Source organism: Theobroma cacao, chromosome 2 (genome assembly GCF_000208745.1).
Source record: "Theobroma cacao cultivar B97-61/B2 chromosome 2, Criollo_cocoa_genome_V2, whole genome shotgun sequence".
NCBI classification, from domain to species: domain Eukaryota; kingdom Viridiplantae; phylum Streptophyta; class Magnoliopsida; order Malvales; family Malvaceae; genus Theobroma; species Theobroma cacao.
Window position 1 is genome coordinate 1,247,731 of NC_030851.1, and position 20,172 is coordinate 1,267,902.

The 20,172-nt window shown below is 34.3% G+C and overlaps 1 protein-coding gene across 5 annotated transcripts; it reads left to right on the forward strand.

Moving 5' to 3' along the window:
- On the forward strand, positions 190-19,661 carry LOC18607198 (DExH-box ATP-dependent RNA helicase DExH7, chloroplastic). 5 transcript variants are annotated; one of them, XM_018116018.1, is made up of 35 exons: positions 190-562; positions 687-792; positions 885-1,075; positions 1,250-1,303; positions 1,904-2,054; positions 2,139-2,554; positions 2,825-3,043; positions 3,980-4,091; positions 4,403-4,594; positions 5,065-5,144; positions 5,906-6,028; positions 6,201-6,287; positions 6,924-7,024; positions 7,763-7,820; positions 8,169-8,234; positions 8,757-8,839; positions 8,978-9,161; positions 9,542-9,688; positions 9,770-9,871; positions 9,968-10,120; positions 10,221-10,325; positions 11,232-11,372; positions 11,493-11,582; positions 11,665-11,721; positions 12,826-12,909; positions 13,575-13,673; positions 13,765-13,905; positions 15,317-15,387; positions 16,083-16,152; positions 16,234-16,326; positions 17,090-17,296; positions 17,941-18,033; positions 18,580-18,702; positions 18,887-18,976; positions 19,174-19,661. In XM_018116018.1, exons 1-34 carry the CDS (start codon positions 266-268, stop codon positions 18,965-18,967), a joined length of 4,377 nt encoding a protein of 1,458 aa, XP_017971507.1. In that variant the 5' UTR covers positions 190-265; the 3' UTR covers positions 18,968-18,976; positions 19,174-19,661. The 5 variants fall into 5 exon arrangements, 4 of the variants coding, with proteins under 4 accessions (XP_017971507.1, XP_017971508.1, XP_017971509.1 ...); XM_018116019.1 differs by having other exon boundaries at positions 19,315-19,661; XM_018116020.1 differs by having other exon boundaries at positions 888-1,075.

The following is a 20,172-nucleotide window of genomic DNA, read 5'->3' on the forward strand; positions in this document are numbered from 1 at the left end:
CGAAAGATTATGAGATAATTCATTTGCTCATTTTCTCGTGCGTGAGAAGGCTAATTAATTGGTAATTAAGTGGTTAATAAATTAGCACCTCATGACTGATTAATAGTAATTTTGAATTAAATGTTTTAGATATTATTATCATTTGTTATTTATTATTTGTAAAAAAAAATGACTAGCCTATTTCCCACTCTCTTTCACGGCAATAAAACGCCATCTCTGGTTCTCAGGGGGGAAACCTTCAAAAAGGGGAAGGGAAGGGAAAAAAATGGCTCCTAAAAAGAAGCCACAGAAGCAAAGCAACAGGAAACCTAATTCATCATCGAAAGCCAGCCAAGCGTCATCGTCGGCTCCGCGCCTCCAGATATCGGCGGAGAACGAGAACCGCCTTCGTCGACTCTTACTCAATTCCGGCCACTCTGCCCAATCCCAAACCGATTCGAATCCGGTCCAAGATTCTCTCTCAAAGCCCCAAAAGGCGAAGAAGCTTAAAGCCGTTTACGAGAAGCTTTCTTGCGAAGGTTTCTCTAATGATCAAATTGAATTCGCTCTCTCTTCTCTCAAGGTTATATCATTTAATTCTTATTATTTAAAAAAAAATAGGAAATGAAATTTGAGTTTATTTTCAATATTATCGTATTTTGTTATGAATATATTGATCGAGCAGTTGGCATCCTTATATTGAGTAGGATGGCGCTACTTTTGAGGCGGCTCTTGATTGGTTATGCTTGAACTTACCTCAAAACGAGCTTCCTTTGAAGTTTTCTAGTGGAACTTCTTTTCAATCAGATGGAGGTACATATGAATTTCTAATAAATTTAACGATCAAATGCAATGCTTGGTGTTTCTGGGAACTGATGTTTGTATCATGTGATGTATTCTGTTAGTAGGGCCTATCAGTGTTATATCATTTAAACATGAAGATTGGACTCCTTCTGTGGACGCTTCGACGAGGATTAAGGAAAACTTACAAGGACTTTCTGTTAGAACCAAGGGGAGTGCGGATGAGAATTCTCTAAATACATGCCAACCATCGCAAGCTGATTGGATTCGGCAATATATGGAACAGCAGGAAGAGGTAAGCTAATAGAATGAACTGTTTATGGCATAGTATTCACTGACTTTAGTCTATTCTCTGCTGTTTGGATTTAAGGATTTCTTTTATTGAAATATATTTACCTTTGATGATAATGCTTTTTTTTTTTTTGAAATTTGTTTAAAATGGTTTTAGCAAATAGTTTTTGTCTTGCAGGATGAATCTAAAACTTGGGAAGATGAAACAAGTGATGAGGATTCTGTCAAGGAGGTATTGCAAACATCTTATTCAATTTTTTCTCGATCTCTCAGTTTTAGAATATAGAAAATAATCAAAGGTGCATGAGATTTTTTCTCTCTTTGTTTGTGTGTGTTTTTGTTGTTTGGTTGTGATGAAGGTAGTAGGGATGTAATGAATAGTGAAAGGATTGTGCAAATTTCTCTGTGTGGCTTTGAAAGGAGAGCTTTGGATGCACTGGCCTTCACATATTAGCACCAGGGATTAAATATGACTCGTTTTTCATTCTCTTTCTTTTTTAGATGATGCATGTGTTTAATATATCTTGTTGGGGGATAGAAAACTAATCTCAATTGCTTAATATGGTTAAGGAGTCCCACTTGATGAATAACATTTCAATCATCTAATATTCTTGTTGCAGCTTCTAGAATTTGTTGTGCACTGGTTTGTTGTCTTTGTTGTAAAACTTTACCCTTTTATATAGGGATGGTAAACTGGCAATTTATTTGTAAGTTTAGACTTGGAAATCTATTTACTCTTTTTTTTTTTTTCATGGTAAGTGCTACATTTAAGCTTAGGTACTTCCTTAGACAAGGCTCATTTTCATTCTTATGTTGTTCTTTTTGTTAATAGGTCTCTGGACCAAGGCCTTATGATGTTATCGCAAAAGAATACCATGCAGCACGATTAGAAGCTACAAATGCCAAGGAAAGGGGGGATAAAAAGGGCCAGGAAAAGGCAGGCAATATAATCCGCAAACTCAAGCAGGAGCTGTCTGCTTTAGGTCAACTTTAGTTCCTTTTATGATTTATTTTAAAAGATTTGTCACTTGATATTTTCATAATGAGTTGTTTAATTTACTAAACAGGATTATCAGATGATATCTTAGCATCAGATTTTTTGTATGAACGTGCATCTGCTTGTGTGTCTGAGGGCATGTTAACTAGGTCCATCCCTGCAGAGCACCCTGAGGTAATATCTTTAGGTGATGAAGAAGGTGATTCAGCAGCTTCTGTTATGTTTTTTGGTGAAGCAACAGATGATGTGAATGATACAGAGTCCTCTGAAGAGTTTTCCACCAAATCTATTCCTTCTTTGTTACCTGCTCAAGAAGTTGTCTCTGAAAACATGTCAGAAGATGTGGAGATTGGTGATTTCTTCTTAGAGGATGATTCAACTAATGATGCTCTGCTTTCTGAAGTACTAAAATTGCAGAAGAAAGAAAAGATGAAAGAATTATACAGTGAGAAAAATTTGGAGAAATTGGATGGAATCTGGAAGAAGGTAATATCCATTTTGTGATGATCTTGTGAGGCTAATATTACCGGTTGTTGATAATAATGCATTTTCTGGGACTTAGCATGTATCTCCCATAACTTTATATATCTGAGTGTCAAATTGCAGTGTGACTTATTTAGAAAGCTGCTCAGTATGATTATTTATTTGTAGTTTTCAATTTTTAGTGCCATCATTGATCCACTTCCAAACTTTAAATATTTAATTTTGGCCCTTGTTTTATTGGAATATGTTCTGACTTCTTTTTTGATATAATAGGGGGAACCAAAAAAGATTCCTAAGGCTGTTCTTCATCAATTATGTCAAAGATCAGGGTGGGAAGCACCAAAATTTAATAAAATGCCTGGGAAAGGTAAAACTTTTGCCTATTCTGTTAGCGTGTTGCGTAAAGCTAGTGGGAGGGGCAAGAGTCGAAAAGCTGGGGGGCTGATAACCCTTCAGCTTCCTCATGAGCAAGAAGCTTTTGAATCAGCTGAGGTACTCGTTTGTCCTTATGGCTTCATGCTGATAATTTGAGATACTGTGGTTAAGAATGTTCAGTACAATGCCACTGGTGTCAAACAAATTAGAAGATGAACATTCTTGGAGAACTTTTTGAGGAAAGTACTTAGTTCTTACATTCAATTCTAGATCCTAGAAACTTGGATAAATAACTAGCTATCTTTTAATGCAGATATACAGACTTATGCAGCATGCAAATGTAACAAATAAAAAACATGTTTTTTCCCATTAAGTTAATGGTGAATTAAGACTTTTTTACTGTGTTTGGTGGTGTCTGGTCCTCAGGACGATCAACCATATTTTTAGGCACTTCTCTTCAAGAATAGTGATTATAGCAATGGATTTGAAATGTTCTTTTCTAGATTGTCTATGGATTGACAGCATTTATTGGTTTTTAATTGGATATAAGGCAGGCACTAAAACTCATTTTATTACGCCCTTCTATGATGTTTTGATGAATAAATGGTCTCAGATGCTTAGTAGACATACTAATTTCACGTTAGTAGCAGTCACCACTTTCTCTTGTTCTTTTTCAATATTTATTTATTATTGTGAAAACTATTTTGTTACTGATTTGTTAAATAACTTCTTATGAGCATGATGCATGGGAGGGCGTTACCAACAGTGTTCTTATAATTTAAGCTGATAACCGCGAATATGATTTTAGGTTATATCCTGCTTTTTTTGGACTGACCATTCCCAGGCTTATTTGTGTCCCTTTGCCTCATTTCCTCCATCTATGGTGCCTCTGTTCTTTTAAGGCTGTGTTCATATGTTAGTTCTCATAGAATGGGTATATGACTGAATGTGAACTTGTTCCTTTTTCTTTCTTATCCAGTCAATTATGTGTGACTTATGGATAAAATATGTAATAATGTTTATTTAGCTGCTGCTTGTATTTTTCTGTTACAGGATGCACAAAATAGAGTTGCAGCATATGCTCTTTGTCAGCTGTTTCCAGATCTACCCATTCAACTTGTAGTCACTGAGCCTTATTCTTCTCTCAGTTTTCGATGGAAAGAAGGTGATGGTTTAGACAACTATGTTGTATTCAGAAATGCAAAAGAACTCTGTTATAATTTGTCTTATTTATGCAAATGTTATTATGGCATCTTTTTCAATGTTGTGCTGTATCCTCTTCCATTCTACTGGTTTAGTTTGTTTGTGTTGTTAGCAAAAAAAAGTTTGTTTGTGTTGATGTTTTCTATCAATACCACATAAGGACTTTTACTTTTAAAGAAAAAAAATAGTAGTAAAACAAAGGATATGTATCAGATTGCTGAAACCAAGTTGCTGCTGCTGTTAACGTTTCTTAAAATATTTGAATACTTTCAGGGGAATCTTTGACCAAAATAGAAGACAGTGAGGAAGATCGAAGGGCTGGTTTTGTGGATTGGTTGTTGAATGCTGATGATTCCAGATTAAAGGCTCCTAGTGATAATAAATCTGCTTTAGATGAGTTCCAAAAGCCCTACATTGAAGAAAATAAAACCTTGAGTTCTGCTGTAGCTGATCCAATAGCTGAAAGTATGTTCTTGTATTCTAATTTGGTCATTTACTTTGAATTATTTTGGTCAGATTTGCTGCTGATAGGGAATATAAAATGGTTTAGGCATTTTAACCTTTTCTTTTATTGTCCTGTCTTTGCATAGCATGGTCTCTTCTTTTTCTCTTTTTCTTGAAAGTTTATGTTCATTCTTTCTGTTCTTTCCTCCAATGGAAGTGCCTTTTTTTTTTATCCATTCCTGAAAGAATCTATGCAGAGTAGTTAGAATTGAATAGGAATTAAGCTGGATATTTCATTCATGAAATTTTTAGATATTGTTTGGGAAATTGTAGATGTGCTCTCATACTCAACTAAATGAAGAAATACTGGATAGATTGCTATGAAGATTGTAGAACAGGGTATTGGGGTTTAATTTGAGCTGAAGAGAAACAGTAATATTTTGATTATGGCATCATAATAATTTCTTCAATTTTCACACGTCATATATCAGGGACAAGCCATGCAAAAGAAGTGGAAAGTTTGTATTTGAGACAGGAAGAAGAAAATAGAAAGAAGACACAGAAATACAAGGTTGGTGTATTCTTCCGGTTGCTACCCTGTTGATATTGTTGCTTTTTAATTGCATATCATATGAAATTTGGCTGGTCGGATCTGATAAATAGTTCTTATCGCATTGAAGCAATTTAAACTTAGTATTTGCAGTTGAGTATTATGAAGTTTACCAGCTTACATGTGCACAACTTGCAAAGTAGAGCAGAAAACTACTTAAAATGAGTTGGAAGCTTGGTGGTTTTCTTGTTCTTCCTTTGTATGAAAATGTTAGCGCTTGCTGAAATATAACATGTGGTGATTTAGTTTAGCTTTTGTATTTGTTGGAGGGGAAGAAGGGGGGGGGGGGGGGGGGGTACATGGTTTTACATATGATAAATCTCTTTTGTACATGAATGTGTCAGAATTTGCTGATGCATTTATGCCAGGAGAAGTTACGAGGATATGGTTTTTGTTGTAGGTTTTTAAACTTCTGCATGTAATTCTTGCTGTAGTTTCTTATAGCTGGACTTGTATAATTCTCAAATCTAAAATTCTGTGGTTTGAGGATTCTATTTCAAACTTGATAGTTGAGAGCCATTCTACTGGCCTTAAGTGGTCTACTATCTCACCTTTGGTTAACAGTGATCAAGGTTATTTCACTATTAATTAATGTCATTTATGTTGTTGAGCATTTTATTTTGTTCATGTAAACATGATGCCTATTCTTGTAATGATGCTCTGTACCATGGAATGGATTTGACTGTTGTTGTTAAAAGTTCTATACTTGTTTTTCTTTTCAGGAGATGTTGAAAACTAGAGCTGCTCTTCCTATTGCTGGGTTGAAAAATGACATTTTGCAATTGCTAAAGGAGAATAATGTTCTTGTTGTTTGTGGTGAAACAGGATCTGGAAAGACTACTCAGGTTTATACTTGTATATTTCTCTTGTTTTGGTGCAAACCATTATCTTTTGTTAGTCTTCATGACCTGCTTAACTAGAATTTCATGCTTTTGCTTGGTTTATTGCATTAATAATTTCTTTTTCTTTCTCCTTTCTTCTAAAATCAGCCTTATATTTTTCATTCCCTGAATGTAGGTTCCCCAATTTATTTTGGATGATATGATTGAATCAGGACGTGGTGGACATTGTAATATCGTGTGCACGCAACCAAGGAGAATAGCGGTGGGTGAATAATATGTAGATACCAGCTTAATATGTAATATTTCTTGCACCTTTTTATACTTGCTTTGTTTATCCTTTCTCCTGCTCTGTTACTGTTTCTCATTACTCTCTCTCTCTCACTTTTTCTTTCAAATCCCAATCAAGAGTTAATTCTGTCCAGCTTTCTCTTTGATCTTCTCCCTTATATTCTCTTTGAAGGCCTAAGATTTTCATTGATGATTTAAATGCAATATGAAGAACATAAGAAATTCGGCTGTATTTCCACAAAGAAAAGAAATACTTGAAAGGCTAATTATAATATGAGAGTGTTTAATGCTGGTCAAGTCACAAATAATATGCTTCACCTATGTGAATTTTGTAGAATGGATATGCAGTACTTTTAAAATGTCTGTTCAACTAGAAATTGGAGCAAAGAATTTTGGGGGAGCATATTACCACTGATAAAGGAGAATGCATCATGTCTAATATTACAACTAGGAAATCAAAAGTAATATATGGTTTCTGCAGAGCTTATTGATATGGCACTCTTTTTAATTTATTTAGTCATAGCCCTGTTATTGCTTAATTGTAAATTTCGTTGAAGTTTCCATATATATATTGTAAAAGTACTGTGTGGATTTCCCTATTATATTGCAGGCAATTTCTGTTGCAGAGCGAGTTGCCGATGAGCGCTGTGAACCGTCTCCTGGTTCTAATGGTTCTTTGGTTGGTTATCAAGTCCGTCTTGACAATGCAAGGTGTTCATGTCCTGATCTCATTGGTTTAACATAGTTTTAAGAATGTACTAATTTCGATCATCATAACTAATGGATAAGTTGCATTTCATTTCTAGAAAGTAGAAAATATTGTAGTGATCCGCTGTCAAAAATGTGCTGCAATGCTGAATTTTGTCTATATGCTTAAAACTTTTTTCTTGATTTTTTTCTCTTAATGCAATCTATTTGGTGTCAGATTGTGGTTTGAGCATGTTTTTCTAAGCTCACAATTTAGGGGTTATATGTTGCATGCTTTTATGTACAATTTTATTTTATCATTGACTGATTTTGCAAAGTGCCTGATGATGTACTGAAGATTAGGGAGGCTAAAGATAGTTGCTTGACTGAGGAGCTTGAAAAATATTACCTTTGGTTTACTGCCTCCTTTTGTTGAATTCTCCGCAATCCTTCATGTGGCCCTTTAAATACCTTAGTGGTTGCTGACATTTTCATTTATGTTGATTTATAATGATGTTTCATTGGCTTTTGAATTGCTTGGTCATTCCTTAAGGTGATAAATATTTTTGCTATTAATTTTTTAAGCTTCATTTTTGTCTTGCTATGTTTTACGTTTTCACTTTCTTTTGTAAAAAGTATATAGCCCACTTGTCATTTTCAATTTTATAAAGGGCTATTTTTAATTTTTTTTTCAAAAAGACTAATGTGCTTTTTTTGCTTAAATAACAAATTTCTCCTTCTTACCTTTGCTGTATTTTCTAGGAATGAGAAAACAAAGCTTCTCTTTTGTACAACGGGTATTCTTTTGAGGAAACTTGTGGTAGGTCCTTGTCATTTATGTGGACGATTGATTCTTTATAAGTATACAGAAAATTTTAATTTATATAATGTTATGCTCCTATGGATGTTGATGTAGCTCAAGGCTTATACTTTGAACTATAGTCTCGTTTGGTAGTTTTGGTTATGTATTTTATCTCAAGAAACTTAGGTGGAACTATTGAGTGGCTATGTCAGAAATTTTTTGTTTGAATCAGGTTATCGCAATATATGTTTGGTAAAATTAGCATCTAGGCAACTTCCCATAAGAAATTAGATTATGCAGTTTGTTGTTAATTTTTAACCTTTTTCCCTGAACTTCTTCTCTGCTGTCTTGTTTCAATATTCACAGGGGGATAAAAGCCTGACTGGTGTTAGTCATATCATAGTTGATGAAGTACATGAACGGTCTCTTTTGGTAAGTGGATGAATTTGAAGTCAACTACAGTTAGTTCAGGTGGATTCTTATGTGTGTTGTTTGACAAATAAAAAGGGTTTTTAAAACCTATGGCGTGTAAGTTCTTTTTTGGTTTGCAAAGTCCTTCTGTGATTGACATTCATAGCAGGGTTTTTTAAATAAATTAATTTGCAGCACTTCATGCAAGAGTTTTTATTTGGTTTTTAGTTCTTGTGTCTATAAAAGCAAACAAAATTTTTAATCCGGGAGTTATGTTGAGATCATTTGTAAGTTGTAACAATCACAACTTTCTGCCATTCAAGAAAAGAAAAAAAAATCACAAGTTCATTTCTGAAGGGCTAGTCAAGTCATGAAGAATGTGTGAGGGAGGAGCAATCTGCCCATAAACACATGGCTAGTCAATTTATTTAATTCACTAAATTATTTTTTGATGGTATCAACTTCAACAAATTTCAATGAAGACTGAAATATCAAGTCCAACTTTGGTAAATGAAGCTGACTTGTTTCTTTTTCCTTAAACAGGGTGATTTTCTACTCATTGTTTTGAAGAACCTGATTGAGAAGCAATCTGCCCATGGCACACCCAAACTGAAAGTTATTCTTATGTATGTTTGCTTATATTTAGTTTGTTGTAAAAGTTTATGCCTTACTCATTAGTCTGGTTTGTGTAAGCTTGTCTTGACTTTCATCCTGGCCTCACTTTCGTTTTCTCCTGGTTTTTGAATTATGCTCTTAATGTTTAGGTCTGCAACGGTTGATTCTGATTTATTCTCGAGATATTTTGGGTTTTGCCCGGTGATTACTGCACAGGGCCGGACACATGCAGTGACAACTTGCTTTCTTGAGGATATATATGAAAGTATCAATTATCACCTTGCTTCAGATTCTCCTGCTTCTCTAAGATATGAAACATCCACAAAGGACATGGTAATTAAAATTTTGGTTTCATATTATTCTTACTGGGTGTTAGCTAACTGCTTGTGGAATTTGGAGCTGAAAAATGAAGAAAAATAAATGAGTATGTGATGACTGTGTGATCGCGGACATGCCTTGACTGTACTTATAAAACCAGCTGAGTTTAGGTGTGCGAATTATTAGATTTACATTGATACTTCAATTACTTCCTCATTTGATATTCGTTTTTCATTGGTCACACATTTTGTTAGCTAGCTTATGCTTTTTAAGCATAATGTATAAAATGGTGCTTTAAATCACCTGATTGATGAATTTGATGTTTTATGAGTATGTTATGGAGGGTTATCTTGGTTTTCGTCATGAAAGTAATGAAGTCTTGCATTCTGCTGCAGAGTGGTTCTGTGAACAATCGTAGAGGAAAGAAAAATCTTGTCTTGTCGGCATGGGGTGATGATTCCCTGCTTTCAGAGGACTATGTAAATCCACATTACGATTCAAGTAGTTATCAATCATATAGTGAGCAAACACAAAAAAATTTGGTAAATTCTTTGAGTACATATGGCATGGTTTCTTCTTTTTCCTTAATGATTGGATGTGTAATAGACAACTTTTTAACACAGAAAAGACTGAATGAAGATGTCATTGACTATGATCTGCTTGAATACTTGGTGTGTCATGTAGATGAAACATGTGGCGAAGGTGCCATACTCATCTTTTTGCCAGTAAGCTATCCTAAGTACTTTGCTGTCAGTCTATCTTGTACTTCTGGATTTTTGTTATTTCTATATTTGATTGATACATATTTCATGGTATAACAGGGAGTTGTAGAAATTTATACACTACTTGATAGGTTAGCTGCTTCTTATCAATTTGGTGGACCATCTTCAGATTGGCTTCTGCCTCTACATTCATCAATAGCATCAAGTGAGCAGAAAAAGGTTTTTTTAAATCCTCCCAATGGCATACGTAAGGTAGGCTTCTTCACTTGTGTTTGGGATTTTCATTTGTTATAAGAACTTTCAACATAAAGACTTATTTAACTTCTAATTTCAATACATTTCAATTTTCCAGGTTATTATAGCAACAAACATTGCAGAGACCAGTATAACAATTGATGATGTGGTGTATGTGATTGACTGTGGAAAGCATAAGGAGAATCGTTATAATCCTCAAAAGGTTTGCATTTTTATATTTTTAAAGTCTACTACTATCCTTGGTTGCTGATGTTTATGTTGCATGGGGTGCAAATGGTTTGAGTCTGGCACTTTCTATGTTGTTAAGGAAGTGCTGAAAAAAGGTGCTGCTCAAAGAATCTTAGGCTTAATTAATTTTTGTTTGGCTATATTGAAGTAAATCATTTTTAGTATTTTTACTGTGAAAAACATTAAGTTAAAATATTTTGGCTATAGAGTATCTGTATAATTGCTTCCTATCATTGACTAAAGGCACAGTGAGATAAAACAGAAATTCTATGTCATAAGAAGCTTATGCTAGATGTCATGTTGTGCAACTTCGGTGGTTAATGACATATCTAAGTTTGTAGTACTCTAGTTCTATGTGAGTATTTAAAAAAAAAAGTTTCAACAGGAATAAACATCATATGGTTGCTAGGTCCACGGACCTAAAATGCTGTGGTTTCATTCTTGTTGCTTTGGTCCTTCACTTTAGACTTGAGAAGTTGTTCAGTTTTTATGACTTGTCATATAAAATTGGGGGAAAGATGGGTGTAGTTGGTAATGCTTGTGTTATATTGGAAAAGCATAGACTGAAAGTTTATGTTCTTTTCTTTTTTTCTTTTCCTCCCTTTGGTTCTCTACTATATACTGATATCAATTTGGCACAAAAAAAAAAAAAAGAAACGAAATAGATTTAAATGCAGCAAATGAGAGCAGAAATTATTGGAAGGGAATGAATGCTATTGTCTAGCATCTTGCCTCAGTTATCAAGTAAAGCCTTGTTTCTATGCTTTTATCTCCTTTGGGTGGTTATTGAAGAAAAGAAAACAGTGTCTTGAGTCGTTATGCATGATTCCCTTCAATTATGTTGTTGGTTCAGCCCTTAATTTATTAATGGTTGCTATAGAAATTATCAAGCATGGTTGAAGATTGGATATCTCGAGCGAATGCTAAGCAACGACGAGGAAGAGCTGGTCGTGTTAAGCCTGGAATTTGCTTTTGCTTGTACACACAGCATAGATTTGAAAAGCTCATGCGCCCATATCAGGTAATTTCTCCATTACTAACATATATATCTGTGCTTGTAAGTAGCCAGGGTTTATAACTTATTTATTACTTAATTATTGTCCCAAATCTTATCTCTTTCTTTTTTTTCATTATAATCAAGGTTCCTGAAATGCTTCGGATGCCTTTAGTAGAGCTTTGTTTACAAATTAAGCTACTGAGCCTTGGTCACATAAAACCTTTTTTATCCAAGGTACAAATGTATCTTTACAGAAAATATCTTGTCGTTGTTGTTATCCTGTTCACTGTTCTAATTGCTTATATTTTGATTTCAGGCTTTAGAGCCGCCCAAGGAAGAAGCTATGAACTCTGCTATTTCATTGTTATATGAGGTAACTTTTCATCCTTTGACCAATAATAATCTGGTTGTTTGTATAGAATCTGTCAGTTATTTGGATGGTAGTTGTGTGAACGATAGTTTCTTTTTAGTTATTTGGATGGTGGTTATCGTTTTTCTGCTTTAGCTCTCTTGTATCAATAGCAGATTAAATTGCTAATTTTAGTCATGGTCTTCTAAAGCCAATCCTTGTTCTTTTATCTTTTTACTGGCACACAAATGGTGCCTGGAAGTTGTTGGATGGTTTTTGAATTTAATCATATAAACTGTGTTTGTTTCCCAAGCATGAACATTTAAACTGTTAATGAGATATAAAAAAGATGAGGAGAGTGGAAATGAGTGCTTTGAAGATGTTCCTGTCAAGGCCTAGTTTAATTTCATTGAAAACCCATGCTAGGGGTAACAAACAAAAATGAAAAAATGGATCATCACCACAGGAATAAAGCATGGCATAGCTGTTAACTAAAGAGTGAGATACTGTCTAACTACTCTTATGTTTCTCAGCCATACAAGGAGGACCCTTGTTAATCATGCATGCCTCTAAATGCATGTAAAAATACTAGATTATGATGTATCAAATTTTATAAAAAATCTTATGCCTGGAAAGTCATTTTTTCTGATATATTTTGGAAATGCAGCTTATTATTTGGGGATCTTGGTATTTCAATAACCATGCCCATGTTCAATGTCAAGCCCTTTCTGACTCCTATTGTATGAGGTTCACTTAAATGTTTCCATTGACCGAATGATGCAATGAAAGTGGAAAACAAAAGACCAGTTTGTGAATCATTAATTCTAGGAGTTACTTTCAGAAGTACAATAATTTCTGCTGATTTCCATCTCTTAATTTGGGCTTCTTTTTGTCATGATCCCCTGCAGTCTGTGATTACTTGATTAATATATTTCCTGTTTATGGTCCTTCATGTTTGCACATACTATCATCCCACTCAACCAGCATTTTTGAGTAGTTCTACTTTGCAGAGTAGGAGCCTAAAATAGATTATAATATACTCATGGCTGATTTAGTTGTTGTTGGTAGTTGGCAAATGATGGCCTGTGGAGTTTTATGACTAGCTGTTAATAGGAGCTTATTTTTCAGGTTGGTGCTATTGAGGGAGATGAAGAGTTGACACCTCTTGGGCATCATTTGGCAAAGCTTCCTGTAGATGTATTGATCGGAAAGGTGTATTTCATAAATTTTGTTTCTTCTTTTATTCTTTTGAAAATATATGCTAATATAATCACTTTGGCTTGCACTTCATTTAAAAAATTCTGTGAATTGGTAAATGTTGTAAATGATATTTGTGTATCTTCTGAATACCTTTTATTATGTTTGAACTCATTGCCATGAACTTGTTTTTTTCTAAAATAGTTACTCTGCTTTCTTAGAATGAAATTTATACCTATTCTGATATGCATGATATACGTTTGTGAATCAAGAACTGTTAAAAATTAATTAAATCTGCCTCCTGATAGAAGGAACGGTTATGGGAGATAGGTACAGATCAAAAGCACTTGAGAATAGTGACAAACATAATAAAATTGAACCTAGAGTGTAACTTATGGTTTCTCTGTCACGAGACCAAGAGAGGAGCCAAATCTGAAAATTTTACATTGATTTTGAGTCAATTTATGCTTGCTGTATTTGAACTCCAACTGTCTAACCCTTGACTATAACTGCCGCCTTTTGTTTGCTGGAATTTATTTTGAATGAAACATAAAGAGTATGAGTAGTTTGTTTTTTTCCTCTCTCTATAACATGGATGCAAAAATATTTCAATCTTTTGTTGCGTTAACAGAACTTCCATTGGACCAGAATTTATTAAATTGTTTTTGGCCTAAGTGCAGATGCTGCTGTATGGTGGAATATTTGGTTGCTTATCGCCCATCCTATCAATCTCTGCATTTCTCAGCTATAAGTCTCCATTTTTGTATCCTAAAGATGAGGTTCTTTTATTTTTGTACTGCGTTATGTTGTTCCTGCTTTGAGAAAAGAAAGAAGTCGCCTTACTAGCATTGTTTTGTTTTTATATTGCAGAAGCAAAATGTTGAAAGAGCTAAATTGGCTTTATTAAGTGATAAGCTCGATGGCTCGAGTGATTCAAATGATGGTGATAGGCAGTCTGACCACTTGCTAATGATGGTCGCATATAGGAAGTGGGAGAAGATTTTACGTGAGGTTAGTGAATGATTGCCTTGGTTTTGTTGGCAAGCATTAGTTTTTAGAAAAAATGATCAGGATGGTCTGCTTTGCCAGGAAAAGTAAATGAGAATTTACCATAACTGCAAACTGTTGTATTTTCACCCCCTTCAGATAGGAAAGATGAAAACGGTTTCTTTAAACAGTGTATTTTCACCATAAATGAATTTACCATAACTGCAAACTGTTGTATTTTCACCCCCTTCAGATAGGAAAGATGTCAACTTGCCATCTTAAACAGTGTTTTCAAGGGCACAAAGCGCACCCTAGGTGCTTGAACCTTTATATTACCCGAGGCGCAATGCACAAAAGAGCACTTGCCTGAGTGAAGTAAGGCGAAGTATATATGTGTATGTTTTTGTATGTGTGTGTGTGTATAAAATAAGCTTAAGATATATAATTCTGATATTAAGCTCTAAAGAGTGGTCCATCATTTTCCTACAGAACATGCAAAATTTCCATTTTTTGTTTTTGGCCAATATGAATGATTTCCTATGATCCCAAGGTTGTTGTTGAATACTTGAAATTTGAGAAGTAGACTTTGATGTCCCTCTTTTTACTATTGAAGGTACAGTTAATGAAAAAAATTAACATAAAGAAATAAAAGAGAAGTTCAATCAGGTGGGCTTTTTTTGCACCTACCGCCTTACAGAAAGCACGCCTAGGCGTACCAGTCGTGTGCTTGACCAAATGCTCCTCGCCATATGCTGAGGTGCTTTTGTTGTCTGGCGCTCTGCCTTAGCACCTAGGCTCACCTTAACAACACTGATCTTAAATGCAGCATGCCACCTTCACAACATTGTACTGCTGAATCAATTCTAAGTTTGGTGTTGATGAGCATTGATTAGGTGTAGAAAGAACCAATGCAAGTAATCAGCCCCTATTGCCACAAATGGTGCATAGGATGTGCAATTTCACAAGAAATTATCAAACCAACTTCTCCAACCCCATATTTCCTATTATCAATTCTATTGATCAAGTATCTCTTGCTGAATATATTTCCTTTATCCTTTTTCACAAAGTTGTTGTTAATATTTGTTTTATGTTTCTGCACTTTTCTCAAGTTCTGATTTTTTGTTTTTGACCTTTTCTTTTTCTTTTTAATCTCTACTTGACCATATGCTAATCAAAAACTACCCAAAAAAAATGAAGGTTACAGTGTAAGAAATGTTTGACTTATTTGGTAAATGGCACCCTGACTGATCTGCACTCTAATATCTAGAACCTTCATCCATCAGCATTGAGAGGGAGAGCAAGTCTTTTCTATATCTGGACTGATGGCAGTTCTCTGTATTATGATGCTTTTGGTTTAATGGGTGTTAATAATACATCTTATGATGGCTCTTCAAATGACATTATTTACTAATATGTCAAATTTCTAATTTTGCAGAAAGGTGTAAATGCTGCCAAGCAGTTCTGCAACAAGTACTTTTTAAGCAGTTCAGTTATGTACATGATAAGGTTTATTTTTTAGTTCTCTCTTTTCTCCTTCCCTCCTTACGGGAATACTTCTGTTATTTGCATACCATTTGGATGATAACCCACCCAGTGTTGGGATACTTCTTAGCTGTTGTATTTCTTTGGCAACATCTGTTACTCTATTTGTGTCATTTTATGAGTATGGAATGCATACTCCAAATTGCATGTAATAATTTTTAAGTTTTGTGTAACTCCTTAAGTTGTTAATGGTGACATGATGTATTGCCTTCTCGGTTGTGGTATCTTTGCAAATTTGCAGTTACGAAATATGTGATGCTGTCTGTGTTTCTACTTTTTGGTTATTATGTGTCTTGACTAGTTACTAGCTCTTTTGATCCCACTTGGAAGGGAAAGGAGTATATTGCTTTTATCATATTTGTCATGGCACTCTATCTAGGGCATTGAAGCTAGCAAATCAGTGCGATAGTTGTTTCTGGCCCTCCCTGCTCCAAGGGCCACTGGGGGATTGTGGGATGTTGATTTAGATGCTTATCAAATTGCCTACTTTAAATTTCCTAGTAAGATAATGGTTTGTATCTATGCATTCACACCAAAAGATAACCAATTATATCATGACAATATGTGCTCAAGTAATTACCTAGTTGCCTTTTTCTTTTTCTTTTTTTTTGAATTTGGCAGCTAATCTTTGGCTCTTGACTCGGTTTTTAAAATTTCAGAGACATGAGAATACAATTTGGAACGCTGTTAGCAGATATAGGATTCATCAATCTTCCAAAGAATTATCAGGTATGCTTCTTTGATTCAATTGATTTACACGACTGTTATACCATTTGAAGCAGTATATGTTTTGTCCTTCTCATATTACAGATTGGGGCTAAAAAGAAGGAAAATCTTGATATGTGGTTTTCTAATTACTCACAACCATTCAATAGGCATTCACACCATTCTGCTGTTGTGAAGGTAATTATAAATATATTTGCTCATTTTGTGTCTATTGCTTTTGAATTAATTTTATTTTGGTGCCACTTTTGCAGTTTTGCATATGTCTTATGTTATGGCAGAGGTCATGTTTTTGTCGTTAATCACTTCATTTGTCTTGATGATATGTCATCCATTCAGAACTTTATGAACAATTTTTGTCCTTTGTGGACAGACTATGGTCTCCTAGTCTCATTTATACTGTACCTCTTTCATTTAAACATCTTTAATTTATGATGGGGCTATTATATGTTCAGTTATGCATATATATTTGTCCCAATTGATGTCATATCTTCTCTACAAGTGTGTGTTAGAGCCAGCCTATACTAGCCATTGTAAACTGGGAGCGTCTTTTATTATTATTATTATTATTATTTGCATTTTTCCTCTCTTTAGATATCACTGAAGTTCTGTTTTGTTTTCTTGGATGCCAAATCACAACTTTTCCTGTAAGTTTACATAGCTGTAAGTTCATAATAAATATAGAACAACCTTTCAGCTGATGTGCATTCGATGTTTTGAGAAGGGACTTGAAATATCTGAATTTCCTCCAATCATGAGTTGAGCTGTTATTGATTTTGCTTTTGGACCTTTAGTACGTGTGCACATTCATCTACTGACTTATGAGCATTATCATGTGCTGTAAGCATTATTCTTTACTTAAGTGAGGTTTGTGTAGCAAATGATGATTACATCCACATAACTGCATCTTATTCCGGACATAGTTCTAATACTATCTTTGAAGGCAATATTATGTGCAGGTTTATATCCCAATGTGGCTGCCACTGAGCTGGGCATTACTGGAGTAGCTCTCAGCCGACTTAAACACAGTCCTGCAACAAAGGGTCATCCAGTCTGGTATGACGGAAGACGCGAGGTTCATATACATCCTTCTTCAATCAACAGTAGCTTAAAAGCCTTTCAACACCCATTTATAGTCTTCCTTGAAAAGGTATGTACACTTCTAATTGATGGCTTTAATTCATTGCGTGACCATTTCCTATGCAGAGCTAGAACTAGCTTAACAGAGGCTAATGTAAAGGATTAGGTCTTTTTTAAAAAAAAAAAAAACGAAAATAGTCTGAATTTTATACAGTTACTGGAGTTGTTTGTTATCATATATAGTGTCAATCTAAGAAGTTTCTTGGATGTTAATAGGCATATGTTCATAATAGTGATTTAGATGGTTTTCTCATGTTTAATCTGATTCAGATTTTTTTTAAAAAAAATCAAAATCAGGTTTGGAAATGCGAATTTGGTTTTAGTACTTCATCAGCCTCATGTTGCATAATCTTGGTGTTGTGCAATTTTAGTATTTTTGATAAATAAGAACAAACTAATCCAGACTTCAATTATGTGTCACAATATAGAGGGGGATGTTGTTCTTTAGGTTCTTATGTCATTTTTAAGATATCCATACGATGATTATGTTTGTGCTTAACCTCAAAATGGAAGAAAAATGGTGAGATTCACTTTTACCCTTCCTCCTTTGAAAATCTTCATTGTTTATAAATGGGAAGAGAAAGAAAAACTTGTTAGGCGTCAATCTCCTTGTTCAATGTGCTTTAGATTGCAATCTAATTTTGACATTTGCAGGTTGAAACCAACAAGGTATTTCTGCGAGATACTACCGTCATTTCTCCCTTCTCTATTTTGCTGTTTGGTGGCTTAATTAACATTCAGCATCAGGTATTTTCTCTAATCCTTAATAGCCATAAAACACGTGAATTTCTTCTGCTTATTCTGTTAAAATTTGATGGAATCATCTTATGGGTTGTTTTATCTTTGACTACTGTTGGCTTACGTATTTCTTTCAGAATATCAAAACCATTTTAAGTACCATTTTACTGTCTTTGATATCCTACAATGTTAATAGTATGCTTGCTAACTTTCTAAGATCTATGATTAACAACTCAAAATCACTCAGTCCTTTTTGACAACGACAGTTATTCCACCTTAAGCTTTCAAGAATCCTTGTGTACGCTCTGTGATGAACCTGTTCTCTCCACTATTCTCTATTATTTCAACTTACTGCAGACACTTGCTCATGACACTCCTAACAAGAGAAACCAACCTAGAAAGTGAAGCTTTTCATTTCCCGATATTTATACTTTGTCACAGTATGATTGTTGGACCAAATAGTACTGTTTTATCTTACCTAAAATTTTTGTTTTATCTGATGGTCCCTGTCTGTTTGTAGTTTCTTGGTTGGGGATTAACCTTTTTCTTTTACAGTCTGGATTGGTTGCAATAGATGGATGGCTGAAGCTGACAGCGCCAGCTCAAACTGCTGTCTTGTGTAAGGAACTTAGATCAGCTCTTCATTCAATTTTGAAGGAGCTGATTAAAAAGCCAGAGGTATGATTGCATGTGATTATTATCTAACCATATTCTTTGAATCATGTTTTTTTGTTATCTAACCATATTCTGTCGCTATTATAATTTTAAAGTTTTTCATTGGTTAATTGTCTTTCCTTGGCAAAGCTTGTGTCTGTAATGATGCATAACTTTTTATTCATTTTTCTTTAATTTTTTCTTGTAGAATGCAACTATTGTAGACAATGAGGTAGTCAAGTCTATGATCCATTTGTTGTTAGAAGAAGACAAACCTCTAAATAGTTGAGCACTGCAGGTATGTGATCATGCTTTCAGTTTCATAATGTAGCTAGAGTATGTGGCTTATTTGCTCTGCTCGCTCACGCACATGTATGCATGCACGACTTTCTCATCGTGACTTTGTTGCCTCATTGTGCATGAGAATCTTCACAGCTAAAGCAAGTTGAACTCATATTTTATCTTCATCTGAAATTGATGTGCGACTTTACACAGAATTATCACTTGCTTAGACCGGTCTGGATCATCAAGAAAGACATGCTTTTTTTGTAACTTGTTTCGTGATGCTGCCTATCTGAATCTGAAGGGAACTGGAAGTGATTTCTTTTTTTTTTCGTTTGTTTGTTGGCTGGGCAGACACAGTTCTTCGAGGAAGCATCAGGTTGCTATCAGTGACGGATTTACAACGGGGGCAACCAAAGCAGTTGAATGATATCTATTAGCAAAATTAATTGAGATGCAAGTAAAAATATAATATTTACATGATGTAACAACAAATTTAAAATTATTCAAAAAAAAATAATATTACAATCAGCCAATCACAATGAGCCTTCTTGTTGAATGAGATGTGGTTAGAGTTAAAAAGATGTGGAACATTTCTTTTGATGCTGCTAGTTAAGACCAATTTTTCCTAGTTGAACTATGAAACTAATGTTTATACTTTTGAAATCTTAATTTCGTATTTAGCTATGTTGACCGGTGTTTATTTGAATATTCTTCTTTTTATACAAAGAAATAAATAAATTCCTTGTTCTCTCAAAGATATAATTAACAATTGGATATAGTTGAAATTTGTTATGCTAAGTGTAATTATCTTATATTTACCAAAGAGTAATATTATTTTGATCTTATGTTTTTGTCGTTTAGGGGTTCAATTTATCGATTTATGACAGGTAAGCCTATTCATAAAAAAAATAATTAAATTCACCAAATGATATTTTACCAAATGGTAGGAACAAAAATGTAGGGTCAAAAAATTTTATTTATAATAAATATAAGATCTCAAAACTCAAAAGTTTATATACCTGAAAAATAAAATGATAAATAGAAAATCTTTGAACTCTTCAGGGTTTGGACTTTGTGGTTTGCGTGTGATATTGTCCAGGTAATGACAATTCATTTAACGTAATTAGTTGGAATTGTTCTTAGTTAATCTGGGATACATCGCTATAATTGATTTCAAGAATGTTTGGGTAAATGAGTTCATATAGAGAG